At 37.9% G+C, this 11,865-nt stretch overlaps 2 protein-coding genes and 1 pseudogene across 4 annotated transcripts; 1 reads left to right on the top strand and 2 right to left on the bottom strand.

Annotated features, from left to right (window-relative positions):
- Nucleotides 1-3,980: 3,980 nt before the first annotated feature.
- LOC126598416 (protein cornichon homolog 1-like) lies at nucleotides 3,981-6,915 on the bottom strand. Of its 2 annotated transcripts, none has more exons than XM_050264788.1 (4): nucleotides 6,577-6,902; nucleotides 5,923-6,104; nucleotides 5,418-5,540; nucleotides 3,981-4,332 (listed from the first exon to the last, which is right to left on the bottom strand). In XM_050264788.1, exons 1-4 carry the CDS (start codon nucleotides 6,649-6,651, stop codon nucleotides 4,275-4,277), a joined length of 438 nt encoding a protein of 145 aa, XP_050120745.1. In that variant the 5' UTR covers nucleotides 6,652-6,902; the 3' UTR covers nucleotides 3,981-4,274. The 2 variants fall into 2 exon arrangements, with proteins under 2 accessions (XP_050120745.1, XP_050120744.1); XM_050264787.1 differs by lacking the exon at nucleotides 3,981-4,332 and adding an exon at nucleotides 5,026-5,309 and having other exon boundaries at nucleotides 6,577-6,915.
- On the top strand, nucleotides 6,626-8,035 carry LOC126598418 (uncharacterized). Of its 2 annotated transcripts, XR_007614821.1 has the most exons (4): nucleotides 6,626-6,744; nucleotides 7,005-7,051; nucleotides 7,441-7,555; nucleotides 7,762-8,035. XR_007614821.1 is itself a non-coding variant. In XM_050264790.1 (3 exons), the coding sequence occupies exons 1-3, from the start codon at nucleotides 7,262-7,264 to the stop codon at nucleotides 7,869-7,871; spliced, it is 267 nt and encodes an 88-aa protein (XP_050120747.1). In that variant the 5' UTR covers nucleotides 7,252-7,261; the 3' UTR covers nucleotides 7,872-8,035. The 2 variants fall into 2 exon arrangements, 1 of the variants encoding a protein (XP_050120747.1); XM_050264790.1 differs by lacking the exons at nucleotides 6,626-6,744; nucleotides 7,005-7,051 and adding an exon at nucleotides 7,252-7,303.
- Nucleotides 8,036-8,667: 632 nt separating this feature from the next.
- LOC126598415 (cell division cycle 20.2, cofactor of APC complex-like) lies at nucleotides 8,668-10,415 on the bottom strand (annotated as a pseudogene).
- Between the last annotated feature and the right edge of the window lie 1,450 nt (nucleotides 10,416-11,865).

Here is an 11,865-nt window from a genome sequence, read left to right as displayed (position 1 = left end):
TCTACATTAATAAAACATTCTTTGTCAACCAAAAGAGGGTGAAAAGACATTTTTGTCTTCTATCACAACAAAAAAATAAGGACAGTAACATAATTTTACAAAACAAAAGTTTGCTGTTTTTTTTTCTAAACCTCACCTATATGTAAGTTTATTATCTCTAATTTAAAAAAAAATAAAAACAACCTCTCTCCCTCTCTCCTCACTCCCACGTTCTCTTTCACTCTCTTCCTATGTCCTTCAATTTTAACAACCAAAGTAAAAAAATTCACACACTTTGTGTGTGGGCATATACTAGTTTGAAATAAAGTTATTTACAAAGAAAATAGAAATATGAGACAATTGGGATTATTTGGAATAAAGATTAGATTGTTGACATTGATTTGCAAATATGGTGTAAAAGTTGGACAAAAAATCTCTCTAGATCTCATCGTTCGTAGCACAATGATTCGGCAATTTGAACCACTCAAATTAAATCCTAAAGTTCGAGTTAAATTATTTTGCTGGCCCACCTCACACAAACCAATGATTCTGATTTCTCTTTCACAAATCAAGGGTTTGAATTTCTTAATTCTTAGGTTCCAGACACTAAAATCCAGAGAGGATCCAAATTTGTAGAAGTTGACCAAATTGCCAAACCGCATAGGAATTTTAGGGTTTGGACCACAAAAGGTATTGAAAGCAGCCACATTGCATATGAAATGAAAGATGGGAATGTCCACCTCAGTCTCAGTGACCATTCGTCTGCGTGCAGTCCATGTGAAGATGGCCCATAGAATGCGCATTTTCCAAACAATATTTATTTAGGAAAATTAATAAAAATAGTTTGAAAATTTTGAGTTTTAACAATAAGGATTAAATAAAATGTAAAATAAATAGTATCATGATTGATTTTTTAATGTAAAAATGTGGTTTTTCGTTAAAATAAACAGTACCGTGAGTTTTTCACTAAAGTTCCCTCATTATTTATGTATATTATGCCTTTTTTGACTTAGACTTGAGAGGAAGAAACAGAAGAGGATTTTCTCCGGATTCACTTTGTGAAAATTTTAGGAATCTCCACATCCTAGTCGTTCATTATACATCGTGCGATCAGTTTTCGTTAAGTACTATTTGTGTTTAATTTTAAATAAAAAAAATCAAATAATTTTTTACCGCACGATACACAATAAATAGCTAAGATGTAAGGATCCCATAATTTAGATCCAGATGGGATCCAAATCCGGAAGAAACCACCCTCATGCACATTTCCAAGGGACAAACTAAGGCTTTGTGCTAGTTGTGGATGGCGGGTTGGGTAGCTAACGGAAAAGACTATGACTCGCAGTAACAAGTTGAAAACCCACTTGTTATTACGTGACACAATGTGCTTTAGTCAAGGAACAATGCTATTACGTGACACAATGTGCTTTAGTCAAGATCATTAAATAATCAAACGGTAAGCACATGAAAACCCACTTGTTAGTGATTTAAATAAATAATCTAACAACATAATATGTTAATCATCATAAAACTAGCCTAAACCTACCATCCAGTTGCAAAACATCGAGGGTCGCCCCAGTCCGCCACAGAAACGTAAAGTGTCTAATTCAAGTGGGGCCACCACAAGTTGAGGGCCAACTGAGAGCTCATTTTCCACCAAGTAGTTGAAAGAAATAACTCAGAAACCAATCCAAAAGGCTTTGTCTAGCTAGGAGCATTTGTAAAAATGTCTCCATCACAAGCAAACCACAAAACAAGGTGAATCATAACTGTGAATTTTAGGAAGGGAAACGATAACCACACAACTTTTCTCCTCGTACACACTCCTCTTAGTCTATGGCAGCCAGATCGAATAAATTGATTAAATCAACCATAAACAATGAACAAAAATTAACATCGGTATGCGGAAGGAAAAATAGTGTGTGGTTATCATTTCTTGTTGCTAATTGCGGTAATACTAATTTTACAATTAGGAATTTAACATAAATGCAAGATTTAAAGAAATTTTCAAAGAGGAGAACAGTGAGAGGTACAATGCAAGTGCTGCATAACAATCAAAAGGGCCATACCGAAAGTGATAGCAAAGCAACAGCCAGGATATGAGTCTTAATGTTTGGATAATGTAACCCTAGATGCTGTGGATAGGAGGTTGTTTCATGCAACTACTACTACTACTACTACTACACTCTATAATAGCAACTCCGAGAGCGCTTTTGAGAGCGTTTAACATAATAAAACCCCATTCTAATGCTATGTGGAGAATGTGCTTCTTCACAAAGCACTTTCAACTTCGACACGCTTCTAATGAAACTGCTTTTAGCCAAAATGCTTACGAGCAGAAGTTCTTCCCATGTCTGACAAAACTCTAAAACTATTTGTCATTCATTTACCTTGAAATTGTGGGATCAAGAAAAACCAACGAACGAAACAAATCTTCGAGAGCATCTTGTGAATCTAAGAGTGAGTTCATTTTATGTCAGAAGAGAGGGAAGCCCATGCCTTAACATGAAAGAAGAAGATGCAGGTAAAACAACCTGTTAAAATTACTTTCCTAAACAACAAAAGACAACAGAAGACAGTCTCCACAGACTTTTCTTTCAGTTGCCCAAACAGGTCCTTTGCGTAAAAATCATCATGAACAGAGAGGGGCTGGTGCATCGGACGGTCAGATATTGTCCAACTGATAGGCCCACTTGACAGTGACCATCCATATGAAGGCCCACTTTCCGTAGCACAAAAATAGGCCTTAATGATGGTGGCCCAGTCCAAAAACAGGAAAACAACACTAGTCGAGCCCCAGGGCCCGAAAGGGACCCAACATGCTACAAGTCACGGACCGCTGGGGGAGTAGGGTCATCTAAATCTGCGGTTAAAACTTTCCCATCAGGGATAGGACCCACTGACAATGTGGGCCCACTTTGCTGATGATGTTTGAGGTGGGCCCAATCAAAATTATTAGCGTTCTACTGACTGTACGAAGAAAGGCAAGCTGTTGTGAAGCTGCCTACAGTATGTCTGGTCTGGCAACCTCATGAGGCTTGGACACCTGGGGGATGGAAGAAAATATGGGGCCCATTTTGATGCCATTTGTCGATTTCAGACCTCAGTGCTACAAGGGAAAATGATTTCCGCACTCCCTTTTGATTTCTAGCACTTCGCCCTCAACTATGCCCTCTTCGCCTTTTGTTTATTCAATCTAACGGCTAAAGACAAAAAAATGGGAGTGCAAGACGTGAAAAAGGAGTGCAGATATCACTCTCCCACATAAATCCGTCAATTTAGGCTCACCCGGACTCTACTGTAAACCCTAAACCCTAAACCCTAAACCCTAACCCTAACTTGTTGGAAATATCAAGCCATATCAGAAAGCCCTAACATATATACAAAAACTAAGGCCTACATGAACCCCATTCATGTCCCCCACCAAGCCCAAACGCACGTATAAGTCTTTGGGGCTATATTTTCTGCCCACAACCGGGAATTACATGCACCCAGTTTTCTCTTAATTACAAGAGAAAATCTTAAGTGCAACCGGTTATATAAAGTAATGGCATAGATAAACATATGGTTTAATACCACCACCAACCAGTGATTGGTCTCGTATAACAGGGCCAAGAGTTGTGGAGAGGTTATGCACAAAAGAAGAAAAGAATGCATTTGCAATGGATACAAATTTCAACATTTTGCTGGAAACGGACCCAGAAATGAAAGTTGAAACATTCAGTCATAAGGCGGCAAGGATAGCAGTGGTGAATGAATTGGCACGACTAAGGTAAACTATGAACTATGAGTGTCGGAAGGCAGGTTCAGCTGTCACTTTTTTCACTTACGAAATTTGTTATGTGCGATGTAAGGTTTTACACAGACAGACCGACAATTAAAGATTATTCTTCTGTGACTAGACCCTAGAATCAAGCATTCTGCATACAGTGAACAACAGAGATATTCTTGCTGCCTTTCGAGAGAAGCTAACATCATAACAGGACCTTAAAAACATAAGATGACATACCACGGACACGATTAACTCACTTCCAAGACAAACTAACAACTACACCGTTAATCCTCCGAATACAAAGGTACAATCTACACGGACTCCCCATGCTTATCAGTCAACGGGAATACTTCAGATATCAAAACAACAAAAGGGTACGGTTGTCCACTGAATCATTCATTCTACCCATTGAACCTCTAAATTTCTATATCCCCTGAGCTATGATTCATCCTTCAGTAGTACAGATAGAAAACAAACTTACAATGAGCGGCTATCTGCTATCATACTGTCAAGCAGTGAGTAATCAAAATATCACAGCATGTTCTTCACTAGTCAAAGAGTTGAAAGCAGCTAAGGTAAGCCTGCAAATTAGGATTTATTATCGGCATTTGATAAGTTACTGAAGGAGGCAAAATAAGCAACTAGCGACGATCAAAACTGCCTCCAGATAAACTGATGATGAAAGAAAAAGGTACAAGGCTTAATGAAATCAATTATAAGACGCTGACTTTGAGTACATTTTGGTGCTTATGGCTCATATAAAACAGTAGCACATTTTTTAAGGGGTAAACAATTCCTCAAGGGAAACAAATTTTGGGATGGCAGTTATGAGTGGACAATGAAAACTCCAGTGCTTTTCAGCAAAGAGCTGTAGGGTGATGCCCCAATCGATCATCAAGTTATCAGTGAACTTGCACGACAAATTCATCCACAATTTTTATTAATAAGCAGAGATTCTCCTTTTTCGAATGTAAATTAGGATTTTAATAGATCTTATCCAGGCTCTTCAGGGAACTGGGTACCCTATTGCAAACAGGTGGTTATTTATAATTTGATCGATGATAAAGAATCCTGCATGCTGTATTAGACAAATTTACTAATATTTCACAAACTTAATCCCTACTTTGTTTGAGAGAGAGAATTAAGTGATAGATAGAGTCAATGCATTCAAATAAAAGAAAATGAAATCAGAAACAATTACAGTGGGATCATCGGAAAATAAACATATCACCCCTTATACATACAGCAACTTCTTAAAGTAATCGATATTATGATAAAAGAAAAATATAAAAGAATTCCATTGAGAAAACTTTGCAAACTAATGAGGAATCTGTTAATCCTTAATCCTGATATGCCCATCAATATCATGTAATACAACAAAGGAATCCATTTATCCTTCATGTCATCAGATGCTAAACGAACTCAAAGCAGTGAAAGGTATATACATTGAATTTGAAAGTAGATTACAAAGTGTCAGTTCTAGAATTCTAGAAACGAGGCACGAATGTCTAACTCTTCAGATCCGGCCCTCGGAATAAATATTCCAGAGATGGCAATTCTATACCCAAACAGCAATGAAACACTTAATTAGAGATAATGAACTAAATCATAAAGCAAAAAACTTTTCCCCGGAAAAGATAGTATATGTATACTGTAAAGAACAAACCTGATGATGATTACAGCGAGAAGGCAAAAGTAGAAGCCAAGTTTGACAAGCCTGCACTTCTTCTCAGTATTAAGAACCCTGAACACTTCAGTAACATCAATAAGATGCCGCTGTTTTACAAACCTGAATCATAGGTAAATGGTGGTTATGAAGTTGGAATGCAAGCTCTGCCCCCTCCCCACAAACACAAACACCATGCATCAAGATATGCATATGGACAGACATTTCATAGGTAGTATAAGCCAAAAGAAAAAGTGAAGCGGTTCAACTGCATTCTCAATTGCATAATAATGCGACGGGCAGGTATCAAGTCTAGTGAAGCTATTTGGCAGTTTTAAAATGGAAGAACCCCATTCCTGTTTTAAAAGGTAAACGAGTCTATTATGATTTCGACATGCATTCATACAAGTTAAAACACAAATTGTAACACAAGCATTTTGTTGAGATAATAGCATCGCATAATTTTAGCAACCCATTGCATATTCAAATGACGAGTAATACTCACAACATGACAATATAGCTAGTAAGAGGGACTGTAACGAGGAACATGAACCAACGCCGAGCCAAGAGGAAAAATGCACAGAACACAATGTGCAATATGAACTCAGGGACAACCAATTGATTGATGCGATTTGATAGTTCGTACGGGTTGATATAGTCAGCCTCCAAGTCTGTTAACATCACATACTACAAAATACATAGCAGTTGAAAAAACATTAGAGTCGTTTCACTCTAGGAGCACAAAATATGAATTTCATTAATGCTGCCCAGTACATTCAACTATGTTTTGAAAATTCTGTAACCCACAAACAACAAAGGCGAATTTTCGGATTTACGATAAAATTTGAACTGATTTCTCTCATATTTATTCATATAAACTGTTACTATGCTCCCTTGAAAACCCACAATCCACAGGAAATTAAGAGTGAAATTTCAAAAACCCACAAAATCTTCCACTTTCCCATGAAAATGCAGCACAAATACAAATACATGAGCGATCTCAGAAAGCTCTTGGCTCCACATTAACAAAACAAACCCAAAACGCCCCTAGAAATAAAAATTAGGGGAAAAAGAGAAGCAGCGGTTCTGGGGTTTAAAGGTGGTGGCATTGATTAGAATTTGCGGATTATAAGAAAGAAGGTGAAGAAGAAACAAGTACCTGGTAAAGGCTGGAGGCGAAGAGGGCAAGGTCGACGCAGAAGCAGATGAGCCAATACATCAATTCCCAAGCCATGCCTGCTTGCTTGCTTGCCAAATTTACTAGACTACTAGTGGTGCTCTACTGCTAACTCCTTGCTAATTTGGTACGGCTTTCAACTTTCTGGAGGTAAAATACAAATGTCGCCATTATAATGAAAAATGATTTTCTTAGCATCTGTGCCATAATTACCATCATGCTAAAGAGAAGACTCTTAAAATATCTCCAACGGAAAGAGCTTCAAAAGCCAAAAAATAATACGATTTGTTAAAAACTCATCTCTAATCGATAGTTGGACTATAATTCTATAGAGCCTACCAAACCATTATTTGGCTAAACGGCGTCATTGCTTTTACATATACTGATGTCATTTACGTTTTTTTTTCCAGGTTGCAGTTGTGGAGGTTAGCCGTAGTCAAATGAAGATTCCCAACAAGTACTTTTGCCCTTCCAGCTTTATTAATATTTCACACTTTCTTTCCTGAGATCAAGAGTTTGGAATGTAGTCTTCTTTTGGATGGTCATCTAAAGTTTATGTGAGAAATCCCTGATTGTGAGGAATTCCAATGAATTTTACGTCAGTTTAATAAAGTCCATGTACCTTTCTCGTGTGTGTGACCTTCCTTCGTTTTTTCTTCAAATAAACATGTCACTCTTAAAATTTCATTTTGTAACATCTCTCGATATGGTTAGTTGCAAACTTGCATATCAGTGCTTGTGCCTTGGACTTTCGTGGTGCTTTTCCAATACGAAATTTAATTTACCTGCGTCTGTAGATTTCTTTTACCAACTAATTCTTATTTTCTGACTGACTAATGCTATCAGTTCATAAATGTCTCCAAGTTTGCGTCTTCTGGAATGCTGATTCAGAAGAAGCTGTCTGATACCGATTTTAGCATTCCCTGCATCAGAGCCGTAATCTTGAGGCTGCTGTCAACTGGTATGTGCCATCACTGCTATAAACTGCTAGAAAACCTGTCTGTCTGTTCTTTGCATGACGTCCCCTGTCTTGTAACAATAGAAAAGTTTGTGTTTAACTGCGTATTAGCAGGTTCCAGCATAGTTTTAACGTGTGTAATCTTCGTAATTATAATTTTAGCGACGCAGAGATATCAAGCTTATTTCGTTATTTTCTTATTATTGCAGGGGACACTATTGTACTGAGTCCAGGTTGGGCAAGCTTTGATGAATTAAGAAATTTTGAGCACAGAGGAAAGTTTTTCCAGGATCTAGCATTCACTTGCTCATCTGGGTAAAATTTCCACCCAGGATGAATATTTTGTACCTGAGCTCGTAAATTGTTGATCGTTCGGTCTGTACTACTATTGTAAAGGGCGTTTTCCCCAGCTGATCTCTCCTTCAATGTATTTTTCGCAACATTTCTAATGAAATTTATAAATCATTCTTTTTCTAGTGCCTACTAATATTCTCAAGTGCTTTTACTTAAGAGTAAACTTCAAATTTTCTCTCTAGATGGTAAAAGAATGGAGCCAAGTTAACATCGACAACCTTAACACGTCTATTCAGGAGTTTTAATGCTTCAATCTCAAATACAAAATTACTCGATCAACCAATCATTGTGTTGACCCAATTTCAACAGAGTGTCGTCATGACAACCACAGTAATCATCGTAACAACCATGACAGTCGTAATCAAAATCTGTCAATATACTGAAAGGGTGCCTTACTTTTTCCAATATAGCAAAGTAGCGGGACGCAAGGATTCGAACCTTGATCTTCTCATCTTGTAAAGAAAATTACAAGCTGAGGGCTCTACCATTTTGAGCTACATCCCTTTCGCCCTAATTAACTAATTGAAAAAGGATGCAGTTAATGTAAAGAATCATTAGAAGCAACATGCATAATCAAATTAAGTTCATGGTTCTTAAATGGAAGAGAATAGCAATCCGAAAGAAGACAAAAAAGAAAGGAGTTACTCAAAATTGAAAAATAACCATGCAATATTACAAGTTAATTATTATAATGAAAGTGAAAACTTGAATGTACCTCAATAAATTGGTCAAAGTTGTTCTTACACTCCAGTATCGTTGGCCTGAGGCATCGTTTTTTCGATGATGTAACCATGCCGACTGGATATCTGGCATATTCTACATTATAATCGGGTTATAAGATGCTTCCAGTGCGATAGATGTATAAACATGCATCATGGCAATCAACACGCAAAATCAATTATCCGACAAATTAAAAACTGGAAAGCACATGATATGCATAAAAATAAGGCTCTTTCATAAACCAAATGAAACTGGATCGCATTCTAGAATTTAGACAATGCCAACTCAAGAACAGAAGTCAATCATGTTGCATATACAGGTCAAGAAAATGGCACATACATGAAATTATAAATCAGAAATGACTATAGAGAGGCTAAAAGGAAAAAGAGTAATCTACTACAGGAGACCACACACCTCCGAGCTGTTTTCAACCAGTTCAAGCATGAGACCCGTGCGTGTATTCCAGAACTCAATGCACTGGTCACCTTCACCTCCACCAGAGGCTAGCAAATTTTCTTGAAATGGACACCAAGCAAGAGCCTTGATTGCTGCAATGTGATCCTCAAGCCTGTGAAGCCATTTGCGCGGTGAATTTAAAGAGATTGTCGACCTATCCCATATAAAGAGAAGATTGTAATTCCCTCCGCTGGCCAAATGTTGGCCTGAATCTGGCCATTTCAATCCAGAGATTTCCTGCTGGTGACCCTTGAAGGTCCCAACAATGTGGTATCTCACTCTTGGATCGTTATTTGTTATCCGACCGTCCATTCCCCCGGTGGTAAGAATGTTCTTATTCCAGGCCAATGAACCTAATCTTCCTTGGCGCCCACCTCTAAACATTCCTACCCGTTTAAGGGAGATTGAATCCCATAACTGGATAAAGGAATTATTTAAGCCAACGGCAATCTGCCACCCATCACAAGCCCAACCAACGCTTGTAACAGGACCATCTTCCTCATCGATTGTGACAAGTTCTGCAATGGATGAGTTCGAAGCATTCCACAGGTACACTGTGTTTCCAATAGCAACTGCAAGAATATTCTTGCTGCTCCAGTCCAATAAATTCAAGGATAAATCATCTACGATACGTGGAGCATCCAGTATCCTCTCTGGACCCTGAGGGATATGTCGAAGGGATTTGGGCTTATGCAAAGGAGGCAAAAGCAATCTCCTTGGAATGGGTTCAGTTGGGGTTGGCGGGTTGTCCTTGAAGGACAGAATTCAAGGCCGATTCATTTGAAACGATTCCTCCAGCATCTTTTGATAAGGAGAAGGGTTCTCTTTGCTTTTTCTTTCTCCTCCGGTGACCATGAAATGAGCGTAGTCATAGTCCAAAGCGGCACGATTTGGAATAAATCTGTCCAGGTTTTCGGGATTATTCCTCTGGAGAGGGATTCTTGGGTACGAATCCATGGGTTTAATACTTAAATATCACTAACTAACTTAGCTGACCAAGTTTGAAAAACAAAACCCAGATTGGGGTTCGCTTTTCTTTAGCTTGTATGCAACAAACAGGGTCCTACACTTCTAAGCAATCAAACAGAAAACCCTAAAATTCCAAGTAAGGCGATAAACAGAATTCAAACGGGGTAAATAGAAATATAAGAAATAATCAAACAAATGAACCCTAAAATTGCAATTAAGGCGATAAACAGAATATAACAACTAAAAATCAAACGCGATTAAATAGAAATATAAGAAAGCATCAAACAAAAAAAAGAACCCAAAAGAGGGAAGATCGTTTACGATTTAGGGATTCCTTCTTCTCTGGAGGAACAGTGTCGCAAGATTTGAGCTCCGAGCAGCGATCGAATACGGCGCGCGCGAGAGAGAGATTGTGAAATTTGGAAGGAAAGTTACGAGTTCTACGCGGCTACGACTTATAAGCTGTGTCCTGGGGCGGGAATTTCCCGTTGTAAGTTTGTTTGACTAAAATGCCCTTCTTAATTCAAAATCAAATCCAGGATTTACTAAAATAAAAATATAAAATAAAGGCCAAATCGGATAAATGATCTATGTGGTCATAAGGTATTCGGAAGATACCCGTGTGCTAGAAAAAACTCGGATTTAAACCCATGTAGTGTACTCCATTAACAAATTTAGTCCAAAAGTGATTTTTTCGTTAACTATCTGTTAATACATGTGTAAAATTGTACTTTGACATGAATTGAAAGCGGCAAAATAAAAGACGGCGGCGGTGGTGGCAGTAGAAGAAGTGGAGGAAGAAGAAGAAGTGAGAGATAGGCAAATGCGTTTTTTAAGATACGAGTCGAAACCGACAGAAAATGAACATTCTCCGTACTTCTCCTTTTCCTCCTTTTGATCCTCAGTCTTCCCAACATTTAATTTCTTCAATCTCTCTCTCCTCTTTTCTCTCTCTCTCTACATAGAGACTTATGGTTCTTCTTCATCTGCTTTTGCTTTGCTCATACGCTGTCATATTGTCCTCTTCATCTCGTTCTATGTTGTTGTTGGCTTCCATATCTCTTGGATTTCTCATGATTTTTCAATCTGCTTGGACTCATGGACTTGCAGCTACTCCGATTGAATCGCCGGGATATGCTCCAATCGATCGCCGGATGCATTCTTGAAGACTCTGGAATCGGTTTTTCGAGTTGTTGTTGCTGCTGCTATTGCTTAATTTTTAAGCACTTTCGTTGGTGATATTATTTTGGCTGTAAATATTGTCAGATTTTGTGCATCCTGAGCTTTCTGATTTCCTCTTGTGATACTGTTTTGTGTGATTCTTGGAGGAAGAAGAGGAGGAGGATTTGCCTTCTGTTTTTGTTACAAATTTTTTCAAAAAAGAGGAAACAAGAGAAAAGGGAAACCAAAATCATATAAAAAGAAAGAAAATAAATACCTTTTATTTCAATTCACCCACCATTTTTATTGTGGGGGATTTTATTTTTATTTGTTGATTATACTGAAATTTAGAAGAACAAAAAGAATTTAGCTTTGAGGATGAGGAGGAGGAGGATAAAGAGCTGCGGCTTCCTTGTTCTTTGTTGGGTTATTGCCATTCTATGGGAATACCTAATCGTTCACCACTAGATCTAATAGACAAAGTCAGGTCTTGGATTTCTGGAGGATCAAGCGTTTTGCGGGTGTTGTGAAAGTACAAATTACAGACCTTGTTCTTATACATTGGACAGTATAAAGACGAGGAAGAAGAAGATGCACACGTCAAAGTACAATTTTACTCATGTATTAACAGATAGTTAACGGAAAAATCACTT

Source organism: Malus sylvestris, chromosome 14 (assembly GCF_916048215.2).
Source record: "Malus sylvestris chromosome 14, drMalSylv7.2, whole genome shotgun sequence".
Classification (NCBI taxonomy): domain Eukaryota; kingdom Viridiplantae; phylum Streptophyta; class Magnoliopsida; order Rosales; family Rosaceae; genus Malus; species Malus sylvestris.
The sequence above is the reverse complement of the archived record's forward strand: the minus strand, read 5'-3'. Positions and strand labels throughout refer to the sequence as shown.

Bases quoted from the DNA above. Each gene is read 5' to 3' on its own strand.
- LOC126598416 (XM_050264787.1), bottom strand. From the start codon at position 6,651: ATGGCTTGGGAATTGATGTATTGGCTCATCTGCTTCTGCGTCGACCTT. The intron at 6,105-6,576 runs GTACTTGTTTCT...TGTATTTTGTAG, and splicing joins TCGCCTCCAGCCTTTACCAG to TATGTGATGTTAACAGACTT. The intron at 5,541-5,922 runs GTGAGTATTACT...CCTATGATTCAG, and splicing joins ACTAGCTATATTGTCATGTT to GTTTGTAAAACAGCGGCATC.
- LOC126598418 (XM_050264790.1), top strand. From the start codon at position 7,262: ATGTCACTCTTAAAATTTCATTTTGTAACATCTCTCGATATG. The intron at 7,304-7,440 runs GTTAGTTGCAAA...TAATGCTATCAG, and splicing joins TTGTAACATCTCTCGATATG to TTCATAAATGTCTCCAAGTT. The intron at 7,556-7,761 runs GTATGTGCCATC...TTATTATTGCAG, and splicing joins CTTGAGGCTGCTGTCAACTG to GGGACACTATTGTACTGAGT.